The sequence below is a fragment of the Erythrolamprus reginae genome, chromosome 2 (genome assembly GCF_031021105.1).
Source record: "Erythrolamprus reginae isolate rEryReg1 chromosome 2, rEryReg1.hap1, whole genome shotgun sequence".
Classification (NCBI taxonomy): Eukaryota; Metazoa; Chordata; class Lepidosauria; order Squamata; family Dipsadidae; genus Erythrolamprus; species Erythrolamprus reginae.
In genome coordinates, this window is record NC_091951.1 from 13,124,538 (window position 1) to 13,138,833 (window position 14,296).

Genomic DNA, 14,296 nt, shown 5'->3' on the forward strand with positions numbered 1-14,296 from the left:
AAACACAAGGGATTTCTGAATATTGATCGTGTGACTGTGGGGCTGTTTGAAGTAAAACACAGACACAGGGACTGGAAAGGACCTCAGAGGTCAGCTAGTCCAACCCTCCGATCCAGGCAGGAGACCTAATACCATCCCAGTCTAACAGATCTCCAGCCTGTTTTTGATAGAGCTCTCACAATTCCTGGATGTCAGTTACTTCACTGATTAATGGTTCTCACTGTTGGAAATTTCCTCCTTCCTTCTGGGTTGGATCTCTCTTTTACAAGCTTCCACCCGTTGCTTCGTGTCCTGCTGCCTTGTGCTTTGGAGAAGAGGTCCATCCCTTCTTCTCTGGGGAAGCCCCTCAAGGGCTGGGAGACAGTTATTAGGACACATACACCCACCAACCCCAAATTCTTCTGTGCCTCCCTAGTTCTCCCAATGGTTCTCCATCCCATTCACCTTCCTTCATCATCTTTGTTGCTCTTCTCTGCACTCTCTCCAGGGTCTCAGCATCTTTTTTGGATCGTGGAGACAAGAACTGGACCAGCATCCCAAGTGTGGGGCCTCACTAGTGCAGGATAAACCAGGATGATCCTTTCTCGGTTTCTCTTGATGTTGTTGTTCCTCTGTTGACTGCATTGCTTTTTGTCAGCTCCACCTGATCACCCACTGCGAGGGTCTCCACTCCCCCTTTCCTGAGCCCCTCCCCCCCAGGCCCAGAGAATCCGCTCGCTTTTCCCAGCCCCTCCCCCCAGTTCTGCCCCTCCCCCCAAGAGGCGGAACCCCTGAAAGGGAATTTCCTGGTAGAACTTTCGCTTTCCTCTCCGGCCGGTTGCGTCTGGACGTCTGCCTAGCAACAACGATGACATGGGGATACTATTTCCCTACTGGCTGAGCTTGCCCAATCGCCGCGTTTTCCTGGATTGTTGCGTTGCTGGTCACACGGGGCGAGTCTTTGTTTGCCTGCGACTCTTCCGGAGAGCGGAGTGGGGGTTGAGGATCGGGGCAGGATGGCTCTGCGCAATGCGCCCTTCTGGCTTCTGGTGCTGCTGGCGGTCGCCCTCCGGGACAGCTGCGATGGTGAGTCCCTCTGGGGCCTTCGGGGGTTCCGGCCTCTTTTTCTCTCCTCTTCCCAAAAAAAGTTGATTCCCAGAAATAGAATCCTGATTCGGTCCTCTTTCTGGTCCGATCCCCCTCCCCCCCTCTGGCCACTTTGAGATTCGATCCCAAAGAGTTGAGGCCTCGAGTGCATTCAGTTGCCTCCGCCCCCACTCGCCCCCAGGAGAGCCCTCTGGGAACAGGACGAGGGTTAGCCCTGCAGAGGTCAGTCAAGTCTATTTGGGCTCCCCGAGAGCAGTTCTTTCCCTCTCCCAAGTGGAGGTTGTCGGAAAGTGGCGTTTGCTGGTGATCAGAACAGTTCACGAATTTCTTCTCTGTCTTCGCCCAACCCCTCCGCCTGGATCCTCTTTCCTGCCTTGGGAGGGGCTTTGGGGCTCTTTGGGGCTTCTGGTGCTGGGAAGACCCGGCTGGTTTCTCTAATCGGATCCGTGTCTTGGCAGATGCTGGTGTAGTGGATCAATACGGGTTAAAGTTGTCCTGTAAATACAGCAGGATAAGAGTCTGGAGAGAAGGGCTTCTTAATAATCTTCCTCCTTCCTGATTGTCACTTTCTCCTGATCCCCACCACCACTTGGTCCTGAAATGAACCCCAATATCCCCAGAGCTTTTTTGGGATGGGGCAGGCAGAGATTTGCCTCCCAAGAGCTTCCTTCTCCCATTTCAGAACCTCCCAACATGGGGTAGTTTGCAAAATTAAAAAAAAAATTACATTGTATTATTTATTCTTTAGTCATTGGGAACTTGGGGTGTTCCTGGCTGTTTACTCTGAGAAATTATCAATATCGGAACTTTTCAAAAGACATTAAAAAAGGTTGGCAGGAATTTAAGGATGAAATAAGCTGCTTGGAGGTAAAAGGAGAGAAGACCTCTGGGTGGGGACCATGAAATGAGCCACTTGCTTGGACACAGACAGGCCCAAACTCACCAGCCGTTCTTGACTGGAGGCACATTCACGATTGTGAGGATGCCAAACCTATGCAAACCTGTGTTACAGTCACACGTGTCATTTCTGAATTGAGGAGGATTCAGGGTTGTGAGTTACATTCACACGTTTCTCCTCTCAGGCAGACTTCAGCCTTGCTCATTGCTCAGCCCCACAAGGGGAAGAAGCGGGTTCTGGATCACGGAGGGTCCAATCTGATCCATTTGGATTCTGAAATCTCCCTAGAGAAGGAAGTGGATCTGGGGATCCCCAGAAAGGAGGAGGCCCAGGCCTTTGCCTTGAACTGGGAAGGACTGGAAGACCATACTGGAGGGAATGGGCAGAGGGACTGTTTATTTCTCTGGATTGTGGAAGTCTTTCCTTTTCCTGTGTAGATGCAGGTTCTGCCCAAATAAGTCCCATGAATGATCCTGAAAGTGATCTTTAAAATATTTGGTGCTCTGGAAGAATTTTTCCTCTGGAGAGCTTTCAGAATAGACACCAACAAAGGGGCCTTGGAGATTTCCCAGGAGTTTCTGGGGTGAGGGGAATTCTGGGAGTTGAAGTCCACACTGAAGTCCAAGGGGCTGAGTTAGAGAAACTCTGAGTTAAGCCTGGAGAGTCGCTGGTGGATAGTTGAGATCACCGACAGCTTCTGCACCGGAGACAAATTCCTTCTGTGTCCAATCACACTTGGCCAATAAATAATTCTATTCTGTTCCATTTTATATCCTATTTTATTCTTATTCCTATTCTCACCGTCCTCCCAAATTGGCTGAGGGGCATTTCTGCCCTTCTTTATGGTCACAAAGTGCAGGATCTGCTTGAAGAGGAAAAGTGTCAGAGAACGTGAGATTCGTAATAAATCTGGTGCCTTTCTTGCACCTGGGAATTATGGCTTCAGACCATAATTATTTATTCTCTCTTGGGATAATCACAGGTTTTCTGTGGCACAGCAATAGCACCAGCACTTAGACCTATATACCTAGTCCCTGACTTGCAACCATAACTGACCCCAGAATTGATGTTGCTAAGTGAGAAATTTGTGCGTTTTGCCTCAGTTTATGACTTTCCCTGTCACATTTTTTAAGCAAATCACTTGCAGGTTAAACTAGTAACATGGTTTTTAAGTGAATCTCCTTCCCCATTGAGTTTCCTTGTCAGAAGGTTGCAAAAGGGGGTCACATGACCCAGAACCCTGCAGTCATCATGTGTTTGAATTTTGGTCATGTGAAGAACGTGGGGATGATACAATGGTCATAAGTGTGAAAAATGGCCATCAGTTACTTTTTTCAGTGATGATGTAACTTCGAACTGTCACTAAATGAACTGTTGGAAGTGAAGGACTACCTGTATTCCACTTCACAGTGCCTTCAAATCCAATGAAAGCAGTTGGAAATGTCAGCCTAACAATCTGGGTCCTCATTTTATCGAACTAGGAAGGAATTGACCTTGAGCAGGTCAGGATTGAACTCCTGGCTGTGGGCAGAATTAGCCTGCAATGCTGCATTCTATCCACTGGGCCTCCATAGGTCAAGGTATGGGGTTGAGCCCTACTGAGTCCCGGGTTCAAAGCCAATCCCTGTTCGGATGCCTGAACTCTGGGATGAGAGGGGGAATTTCCCAGGGGGGGGCGAGGGGGAAGATCCAGGGGGGCTACATTGCATCATTGCTGACCCCCTTCGCTCCCCCCTTTGCCTCCCCATAAATCCCAGGGAAGCAGTTTGGGTTTCCTGTAAGGATCCCACGGCCTCTGGTCTCACCCCAATTCCCCCTCCCCCTCCCCATTTTATAACACCCCCCCCCTCAAATCTGCACCTATTCACAATCCACGTTGGGCCTCAGTGAAGTCAGAATGTTTTTTTTCTTTCTCTTGGGGGGACCAGATGGGGTTTCATGCTTCAATTTGAGTTTCTATGGAAGGAGCCCCCCTTCTTCCTGTGGGGCCCCTGCAGCCTCCTTGGGGCAGAGACTGAGCAATGCAGAAGGGGGTGGAGGGAGGCCTTGCTGGAAGGGGGGGACAATTGGAGGGGAGCACAGAAAGTTTGGGGGTCCTGCTCTCTTTGTCTCTGCTTTTCCTTCCTCCCCCCCCCAATCTCTCTCCCCTCCAACCCTCCAGAAGATTCTCCTTTCCCTCTCGGTCCCACCCTCTTTCCACCCTCTGTTTTATTTCTCTCTTCTATCATTTCCCCCTTCATTTTCTCTTCTTCTTCTTCCTTCTTTCCAGACCTGGGAATGGGGCCTTCTGTGCCCCATAGAGCATCAGGGTCCTTGACTGAAGCCCCCTAACTCTGCCCCTCTGGGTCCCTTCCAGGCGCCTCCTCCCACTCCCTGAAGTATTTCTTCACTGGCATCTCGGAGCCCAGTCAGGGGCAGCCCCACTTTGTCACTGTGGGTTATGTGGATGATCAACTCTTCAGCTACTACGACAGCAACAGTCAGAGGGAGCAGCCTCGAGTCTCCTGGATGGAGAAGGTGGGGAAGGAGGATCCCCAGTACTGGGACAGAAACACCCAGATGGCTCGTGGCATTGAGCAGATATTCAGAGCAGGCCTGGAGACTCTGAGGAATCGCTACAATCAGAGCGAAGGTGAGTGATGGGTCGGGTGGCTCCTCCGGCCCCATATTCCCCTCCGCAGGAACCAGAGGGGGGGAGAAAGGGGGGGGGGTCCTTCAAAGGGAGAGGCTGCTTCCACACCTTTAAAACAGTCTTTTTTAATATATTTATTCTTTTTAAAAAATCCATATAAATTGTCCTTGTCCTTTTCTCCCAATTGCAGTTAATGAAAACTTGTTTAAATTTATCCATCTGTCTTTCTGAATGTTGATATTGATATAAAATGAGGTAAAGAGACTGAAATCTCCCCTCCCCCCCCATGAAAGTTGGAGGGTCTGACCTTGGTGGATCTCCTGCTGTGGGGGAGGAAGGGAATCACAGGTCTCCCCCCTCCAAAAAAAGGCAGTGGATCCTAATTAAATTCTGGGGCAAGCAGGTCCCCCTCCTTCTCTCTGTTTCCACCCCAGAGAAATTAGGGATCAAGTGCAGATCCACCTGGGATGACCAGATCCCTCTTTCCTTCACCCCCTTTTTGGAGGGACGAGGGGCCCCAAGTGCCAGGAGCTTCTGCTCACCCTCCAGTTGGAAGGAGGGGCCAGGAAGACCCAAATGGGGTGGGGGCTCTTGAGGGGGCACAGGGCCAGGACCCTCCCAATCTTGAGAGGGAAAGACAGAGAAGAAAGGATCCTCCATTTGGGGCCCTTCCAGAGTCTCTCAGAGCCTTTGTGGCTTCCCATCCTTGGTCCCTCAGGATGAACTCCTGCCCTGCCCTCTTGGTGGGGCTGCCCTGGAGGGGGGAGGCCTTCTTCAGCAGCCCCCCCTTCTGCCATCTTTGGGGGACAAGATTCACCTCCAAGGAACCTTGTTTGGGGGCAGGGGCTGAAAGGACCTGTGTGTCTAGTGGGAGCCTCCTTTCCAGGCTAAAGAGCCCCAAATGTCCCAACCTTTCCTCAAAGGGGGGCTGCTTCCCCCCTCCCCTCGCCTGAGTCGCCTCCTCTGGACCTTCTCCAGCTCCCTCCTCTCCTTTTGGGGGTCTTTGGGCCACAACTGCTCCCAGTATTCCAGATGTGGTTGCTCTGCCTTGATTCATGTAAAGGCTTTGGGACATCAGCCTCTCTTGCGTTCTCAATACAATTTGCATTTCAAACTTTTAAAAATAATTTGCATTAAACCTTTTGAACAAAAGATAAAAACTAATAGAAGGTAACATAAAGTAAAGGAGCAAAAGGAATCTAATCAAAGAAAAATAAATAAAAGTCCATTTTCCCCAGGGGGGGATCAGGGAATCTCCTCTCCAAGGAAGGATCAGGCTGGAGCTCAGGAGGATCCTCCTCTTTCTCCAAAGGGAAGATCTCTGGCTGAGCAGAAGATGCAGAGAAAGGATCCCCTCACCCGACATTCCTGGGTGGGGAAAGGGAGGGAAAACACTGGTCAGTTTAGTTCAACTGTCCTTCCAGGTGGTTTTTCCCTTAGATTTGAGAGTTCCTGGCGTCCTTCCTCCCTCTCAAGCCCAAACAGGAGTGGAAACATTTCAGGATTTCCTTGTGGTTTTTTCAAACATTCAGTTTTCTTTTAAATCCAAGAATCTGGTCACTTGAAGTCTAAATATCTTCTCCAGGGCCTTGCAAAGACTGTGGACTTCAAGCTCATTTCAAAGGCCAATAACCCTTCGGGTGTCCAGATCAGACTGGGCCACTTGCTGCTGTTGCTGAGGAAAATATTCCTTTGTGGCCCTTCAAGGCTTCATCCCCACATTGCACTAAACCATGGTTTGTTTCTGGTTAGCCCAAAGTGGGAACCGGCCCTTGTGACTTGATGCTATTTGTGAACATGGACCAACATTTATGGTCACAGGGATCCCTCCAAGCTTTTATGTAGATCAATCAGATCCTCTTTGAGACCACCAGATTCTCAGTCCCTCTTTGCAGCCGCAGATCCAGGCTCCTGTTCCCTCTCTGGGATCCCTTCCTTTCCCCCCAGAGGAACAGCAGAGAGAAAGATGGAAGGATCTCCGTCCCTCTGTTTCTTTTCCCCCTCCTCCTTCTCTCCGTCTCCCTTGGGATCCTCTGCTGCCTTTTCCAGATTCCCTTTTCCTGGGAAGGTTCAGGGGCTCCGTCCTGGGGGGAGGGGAATGCAGGGAGGGAGGGGGAGGGAGGGGGAGGGAGGGGGGAAGTGAGGTTAGTGATGGGGGCTTCATTTCCCTTAGACTCTGGGGAGGAAATGGGGTTGTCAGTGCCTCTGTCAAAGTCCTGGCAGGAAGAGGGGCAGCTCTGTCTCTCTTCAGGACTCCAGAAACCATCCTCCTGTCTTGACTTTCAGGCCTGCACACATTGCAGAGGATGTATGGCTGTGAGCTCCGGAGAGACGGGAGGAAAGGAGGGTTTGAACAGCATGGCTATGATGGGAGGACCTTCATCACCTTCGACAAGGAGACCCTCGCTTGGGTGGCTCCCGACCCCCAGGCCCAGATCAGCCAGAGGAAATGGGATGGTTTACCAGGATATAATCAGTATTGGAAGGGCTACCTGGAGGAAACCTGCATTGAGTGGCTGGAGAAGTTCCTGTCCTATGGGAATGAGACGCTGCTGAGGACAGGTGAGCATCTGAATGGAGACTGGACTTTCCTCCTTTATGGCCGGATCTCTTGGACACATTCAGCCCCTTTGAGTCCCTGTTCTACAGCCTGTTTTCTCCCTGGTGGGAATCCTGCCCCCCCCTCCAGCCTCTCTCCAGGACACGGGAAGCCCTGATTGGTTCTCACTACCAGGCAGCCATTCAGTGGACCAGGAAATGCAGCCTCTGCCTGGCAGGTGTCTGGGTGGGTCAGGCAGGAAAAGCCTTTGAGGGTGTCCAGTTCACTGCCCACAATGAGGGAACCATTTGGGGCCATTCAGTGAAACCCCCATTAGCCAAACTGTAGTTGAGAGTGGTGGGCAGCCTTAGTTTCCCCCCATTAACTCTACTTCTCCCCACATCCCATAGGGGGCTCCTTCCCTGCCTTGCACCTGATGATGCACCTGCCACCCCCACCACTAGGGGGCTCCACTTCTACCATTAAGAAGACATTATCAGTGTCCCCACTTCGGCAAAAGGGCCATGGATGGGGGCGGGTACATTTCTTTCCGGGGGGGGGGGGGCTCAGGGGGAAGCAAAGTTTCTGTCAATCTTTCTCTTAAGCCTCAAACAGGTTCCCTCAATTCTCAGTCAGTGTTTCTCAAAACAACCCCCTCCCCACCTTCAGGAACACCCCTCACCCCACAGGGGGACTCACATTATAATCTCTCCCTAGGACTTTTTATTAATTTACCATCTAGAACACCCCTCCCCCCTTGGTTTCTCCCTTCCCCCCTGGAGTCCTTGATCCCTCCAGAATTACCTGCATGAGATTAAGATCAATGGGGGAATCCCCCCCACTGATTATCACCAACAGCCCCTCCGTTCTTGGGGAAGAGGACCCTCTCTCTCTTCCTATTGACATCATTCTCTCTCTGCCCCCTCCCCCTTTTCAGAGACAAAATCTCTTTTCCAAATTGATCCGTGTGAGATTCCCTTTGATCTCTCTTCCCCTCAAAATTGGGGTTGTGTCCCTTGGAAAGAGGCCTGGAGCAGCCTCAGATTCAGGAGAGCAGAAGAGGATGCAGAAAGTAGAGAGAATCTTCTGTGTTGTGGCTGTTTTGAGAGGGAACCTAAGAGACCATCTCCACTCTCCCTCCCCTGAAGGGAGCAGCCCAAGATCAGCCAGAGGTCAAAGCAGACAGAGAGGATTTTCCTTGGACCCTCAATTTGCTGCCGGAGGTTTTTCAGGCTGAGTCCCTGGGAAGGACTCAAAATCAGGAGTTCTTGTGGTTGAGCGTTTTCCAGATTCGGAGCATTTCCCAAAACCCCTTGAGATGCTTCAGGTGTGGAGGGGGAAATAGGGGGAGAGTTTCCTGCCCCTGATTTTCTCACCCACCTTTCAGTCTCTGGAGGGGCTCAGAGTCAATTCCGGTGTTTCCGCAGAGACTCCAGTGGTGACAGTGAGCAGCAGGACGGAGGTGGAGGGTGGGATGGAGACCCACGTCTGCCGGGTCCACGGCTTCTACCCCAGGGAGATCGATGCCTCCTGGACGAGGGACGGAGAGGTCTGGCTGCAGGACACCTTCCATGGGTTTCTGGCCCCCAACGCGGATGGGACCTACCACTACTGGATCAGTGTCCAGATCGACCCCAAAGAGAGGGGCCGCTATCGGTGCCATGTGGAGCATGACGGCCTGCAGGATCCTTTGGACTTGGAACTGAAGGGTGAGAGGCTGCAGGGAGGGAAAGGCCGGGCTCTTTGGCAGCCTGGAGGGGGATGGGAGAGAAATCTGACCCCAGGTGTGTCCAGATGTGAACATACCTGAGCTTTCATCCATTGGTTTTTCCAGTGTTTGAGGTTGGTGAAGTTGCAGGGACCAGACCCTAGAACTGACTTCAGGTGATAGAAAGGAAACTACAGAATCCCATCACAATACTTGGCTGATCCTGATGAAAGGCCCTTAGATCCTCTCTTAGGCCTCCCCTGGTTCTTCCTCCCAGCAGAAAAGCAGCAGTTACACTGAGCACCAGAAATAGATTTGCTTTTGTTTACAATTCGTAAAGTGTAAGAATCAGGAGGAGTCTGGTAGCCCCTTTTCTGAAGGCAGATTTTGGCTGGACTGATGGACATCAGGAGTCAGAAAAGTGGCTCCCAAGTCTGAGCTCAGCATAAAGCCCAAGGAAAAAAGCCCCCTCTCAAAGAACTCTGTATATGCTCAGAAGTGTCCCAAATGTACACCAGATTTCCAAAGTTTCAAAATTCAAATTGAAATTCCATTTTTTAAATTGATGATTGTCACCATGATGCAGAAAATAATCAAATTTAATTGCTCTTTCTCCCAATTCAGAACCCACCGATTCAAAATCCAACCTTTGGTTCATCATTATCGGCTGTGTTGTCGCTGCTCTGGTTGTGGTGGGTGTGTTTGCTGGTATTGCTGGGATCGTGATATTCATCAGTAAGTATTTTTGGTGGGGGTGGAAGGAAGAAGGGGAGATCCCCCCACCAAGTCTTTCCCTTTGGGGAGCTCCTTCTGGGCCTCCTTCTGTGCTGTTGTCCCAGCCCTCTTGGGGAGCATCTGAGATCTCAGCCTTTCTGGGACTCCAGTCTCGGTTCAGCTGAGTCTGAGATTCAGGCAGTCTGAGGTTCTTCTGAGTTGGGAAGAGGCCTCCCAGTTCCTCTGTCCCCCTCAAAGGCTTTGACCAAAGAGCAGCAGAGAAGGATTTCCATGGGAACCTCCCTCCCCTCCCAGCTGCTTCCCCCAATTCCCCTCCATCCATCTCGGAGGCAGCAGGTCTCTCTTGGGGCAAATCAGGAGACACATTTGTATATTGAACATATTTCTGTCTTTATTGATGGGACAAAGTGACTGTGAAATATCTTCTATGGAGACAGAGTTTGGATGATCTCTCCGTAGAAGATCCAAGGTGTCGCAGTGGGTAGAGTGCAGTACTGCAGGCCACTAAAGCTGATTGCTAGATCTGTAGGTCAGCGGTTCAAATCTCATCACTGGCTGAAAGTTAACTCAGCCTTCCATGCAGTTGTGGGGGAATGCAGTGGGGTAGCAAAACCGGAGCTCCACCCCAGAGCACCCAATTTGCAATCAAAGATGCTGAAAGAAAATGCTGGGTGTCCTGCATAAGCCACGCCCACAGTGTGGTAGTAAAAACGTTGGTAGCCCTTCACTGCTTCCATCCTTCCCAGGTGGGGAAAATGAGGACCTAGATTGTGGGGGCAATAGGGCGGCTCTGTCAAAAAGTGCTCTTGCTATAGTGTTATTATGCCTTTTGTTAGAAGGGAATTATAAACAAACATTTATTATATATATCTCTGGTTTATTCTTTTGAGCTCTCACTGGTTTTTGTCCTTGCAGAGAGACATCAGGATGGCTACAGAGCAGCATCAAGTGAGTGATTTTTTTCCTCTTTCGATGTAATCTCCAACTTAGAGCAGGGACCAAAGGCTCCATCACTTGAGGGGGTCTGTGTGTGTATGTGTGTGTGTGTATCCTTGTATGTGCTATCTTCCTCTTCCTCCTAATAACCTGTCTGGGGAAGATGGGCCCCCTTTTCCGTACAGCCAGGCTGTTCTAGGGAGTGGAGTCCTCAAGGAGAAACATCTGGGAGAAGGAACCTTCAAGAAGGTCAGAAGATCCAGCTGGTGGAAGGTCCCTCTGACTGAGAACATGCTCTGTTTCCCAAGTAGGCAGAAGGGAAAGGCTTGGCCAAATGAGAGTCAGAAGCTCCATAAAATTAGATGTCAATAGGGGTCATATTGAGGGAAAAGGAGCTTTGGGGGATGCCAGCTGGATCTCCTCTTGGTCTTCCATCCCAAAGGCTCTCTAAGTAAGAACTAGTTACAAAAAGAAACTTTGGATCCATCTGTATCTTTTTAGGTCAGCTCTGCCTTCTGGCTTTGTGTGAAATACATACAAATTTTAAGAATTATTTCCGATGTCTTTTAGTCAAAGCAGTTTGGTCCAAACTCTCTCCATGTATTTGTGAGTCTTTGATTGTGTGTGAGAGAGAGAAAGGGAGGGGGAGGGAAAAGGAGGGAGGGAGAGAGAAAGGGAGGGAGAGGGAAAAGGAGGGAGAGAGAAAGGGAGGGGGAGGGGAAAGGAGGGAGGGAGAAAGGGAGGGGGAGGAAAAAGGAGGGAGAGGGAAAAGGAGGGAGAGGGAAAAGGAGGGAGGGAGAAAGGGAGGGAGGGAGAAAGGGAGGGAGAAAGGGAGAGGGAAAAGGAGGGAGAGGGAAAAGGAGGGAGGGAGAAAGGGAGGGAGGGAGAAAGGGAGGGGGAGGGAAAAGGAGGGAGGGAGAAAGAAAGGGAGGGAGAGGGAAAAGGAGGGAGGGAGCTGGGGTCAGAAAGAGCTGAGCTTCTCCACCTCTAAGCCAAGAGAGAGACTTTCTCACCCTCTTTTTCTTTCCTTTTTTTCCAGCAAGTGACAAAGGATCCAGCAGTTCAGACCAGGGTAAGTGGGAGGGAGCGACTCCTGCTGCTGCCTCAGCCATTCGGTCTCTTTGCAAGACTTTGGGGGGATGGAAAGAGGGAAAGGCCACCACTTTTTTAAGCCTCTCCCCCAATTCATCCTTCCTGGGGGCCCTCTGAGTCTCCTTCTGGTGGAATAATAATTGGAGCCCCTTTGGCTTAGTGGTGAGGGCACCAGATCAGGGCATGAGTTCGAGTCCTGCCATAGGCCTGAGAGCTGGCTGGGTGTCACAAAATCCTCTCTCCTCTCATTGGTTCATTCTGCAGAAGAGAAGGGAAACTCTCCCTGTTGGATTCAGGCAGGGGAGGCAGCCCGGAGTCTGCATGGTGGAGCCTTGGCCCCCATTGGAGGAAAAAGCCCTCAAGTCTTTGAGGGGAAATAGAGAAACCACTGGCAATGCCATGATCCCTAGTGGTTAGAGACTCTTCTGGTGGCATAGCTGAGACCTGGCTGACTCTGGAAGGGGGGCTGTCCTTCTCTCAGAGATGTCCTCATCTGGGTTTAATGTTTGGCCCCAACTGAGAGTCCAGGGCAGAGGAAGTGGGGTTCAGTGGTCATCTGAGAATCTCTTCTCGCACTTGGGCTTTTGAAACATAGAAGATTGACAGCAGAAAAAGATTTCATGGTCCATCTAGTCTGCCCTTATACTATTTTCTGTATTTTATCTTAGGATGGATATATGTTTATCCCAGGCAGGTTTAAATTCAGTCACTGTGGATTTACCATGTCTGGTGGAAGATTGTTCCAAGCATCTACTACTCTTTCAGTAAAATAATATTTTCTCATGTTGCCTTTGATCTTTCCCCCAACTAACTTCAGATTGTGCCCCCTTGTTCTTGTGTTCACTTTCCTATTAAAAACACTTCCCCCCTGAACCTTATTTAACCCTTTCAGATATTTTAATGTTTCGATCATGTCCCCCCATTCCCTTCTGTCCTCCAGACTATACTTTTGCTTCCCAGGTTTCTGGTTGTGACTCCTTGTTTCTGACTTTGGGCTCACAGGACCAGTTGGGCCTGTTGCTACTGTACCAGCCTCTCTGATGCATGGCCACCTCCCTGCCTCAGCTGCTGGGGACCATCTCAGGGTTGGCATGGAGTTGCCCAGGATTATGAGTCTCCTGGGAGACTTCAACCGGCCATCCCTGGGTTTGGCCTCGGAAGCAGCCCAGGAGTTCATGGCCTCCCTGGTGTCTGTGGGTCTCCCCCATATCGTCCTGGGTCTGATTCAAGACCACAATCACACACAGGACATGATCTTGTTGTCAGACCAAAGGCAACATGATCTGATGGGGGAATCTGGTTTTTATTTATTGATTTAAATGTTCTACATGGCGGTTTATTGAATTTTACTGTGAGCTGCCTAGAGTCACCTTAATGGGATATTTGGGGTGGAAGCTTAATTAATTAATAAAAAGTTTTACATCCTCTGAGACGTTTGTGAAGCTGAAGAGGTTTAATGGTGAAGAGAGAGATTTGTCCTCCTCACAGGACAAGACATTGATTCATTCTGTGTCTTTATCTCCAATCCAGGGAGCAACCAGGCCATTTAGCAGCCCCCCCCCTTGCAGGTGAGTGGAGTGGTGGGGGGCGTGGGGGGGGGAGAGGGAGGAAGGGAGGGGAGAGATTTGGAGTCCAAGGACCAAGTGGGGGTGAAGATACTATGGAAGTCCCTCTTCTCTCTCCTATTCGCAAACACTGGAAGGGGAGGGATTTAGGGGAAAGGGCTCGGGGGAGGGGCGTTCCTGCCCCCAAACTCTGATCCTCTGGCAGCTCTCAGGCTCTGTGACTGTCTGGATCCAACTAACCCTTGGACACTTTCTCCCTCCTCTTCGTAGTGGACACTCCCAGCATAAAGAGAGAGGAAGGAAGATGGATCTGCCTTCTCCTGCATTGGGCCGGACTCTTAGGTGACCCTTCCTGCATGCTGGAACCAGGACAGATTTTGGGGTCTTTCATCATTGCTTTTATCATTGAATCAGTGACCTTTTAAAATCATGATTGAGGAGCAGAGGAGAAAAGAATATACAGTATTATGTGTTACTAATTGTTGGATGAAAAGATTTCAAATTGGATTTTGTACGTAATAGTTTATAGTAGGTACCGTAAATTGCGTAACCCCCTTAATGGGCTTTTGCTGATTAGTGGACAGAGATTGGAGGTTGAAGATCAGGTTTTAGAGATGCATTTATAGAGAATGGGATGAGGAATAGGATGAAGAGTTTCTTGGTTTTACTTTAAGAGAAATTTTTAAGTTGTTAATTTTCATGATGCTTTTGGGAGATAAAGGTGGAGGTTACTTTTCTTTTTTCCTTGTTGGTTTTATTTATTTAATGTAATCTTCAATGAAACTATTGCTTGAAGTGTGCATTTTAGAAATTTTTATTAATAAAATAGTTGATGTATTTTTAACTGATTGTTGCACACTTAATAGTCCATTATTAATTATTATCAAATTAAATTTTGATAATAATGATCAAATATCAATATACCGAGTCTAGCATTTGACACTGATATTTTTATAGATTGCCATTTATGGATTTTCATGGTTTAGAATAATGGAACATGAGATCAATTGCACTGTCAGGCTACTACCTCCACATATATTGTAATTTATCCGAAATTGTTTGCCAAAAATAAATGATTTTTCCTCTTACCTGAGTTGGATGTCTG

At 49.5% G+C, this 14,296-nt stretch overlaps 1 protein-coding gene across 1 annotated transcript; it reads left to right on the plus strand.

The window, feature by feature from the left end:
- Positions 1–898: 898 nt before the first annotated feature.
- On the plus strand, positions 899–14,279 carry LOC139159731 (major histocompatibility complex class I-related gene protein-like). The gene is made up of 9 exons (XM_070737089.1): positions 899–1,065; positions 4,341–4,616; positions 6,903–7,178; positions 8,583–8,864; positions 9,488–9,598; positions 10,514–10,546; positions 11,574–11,606; positions 13,157–13,194; positions 13,462–14,279. The coding sequence occupies exons 1-8, from the start codon at positions 996–998 to the stop codon at positions 13,174–13,176; spliced, it is 1,101 nt and encodes a 366-aa protein (XP_070593190.1). The 5' UTR covers positions 899–995; the 3' UTR covers positions 13,177–13,194; positions 13,462–14,279.
- The last annotated feature ends 17 nt before the right edge of the window (positions 14,280–14,296 follow it).

Excerpts from the sequence above, each read along its gene's own strand:
- LOC139159731 (XM_070737089.1), top strand. The coding sequence starts at position 996 with ATGGCTCTGCGCAATGCGCCCTTCTGGCTTCTGGTGCTGCTGGCGGTC. Across the intron at positions 7,179-8,582 it reads TGAGACGCTGCTGAGGACAG|AGACTCCAGTGGTGACAGTG; the intron begins GTGAGCATCTGA and ends GTGTTTCCGCAG. Across the intron at positions 9,599-10,513 it reads TGGGATCGTGATATTCATCA|AGAGACATCAGGATGGCTAC; the intron begins GTAAGTATTTTT and ends TTGTCCTTGCAG.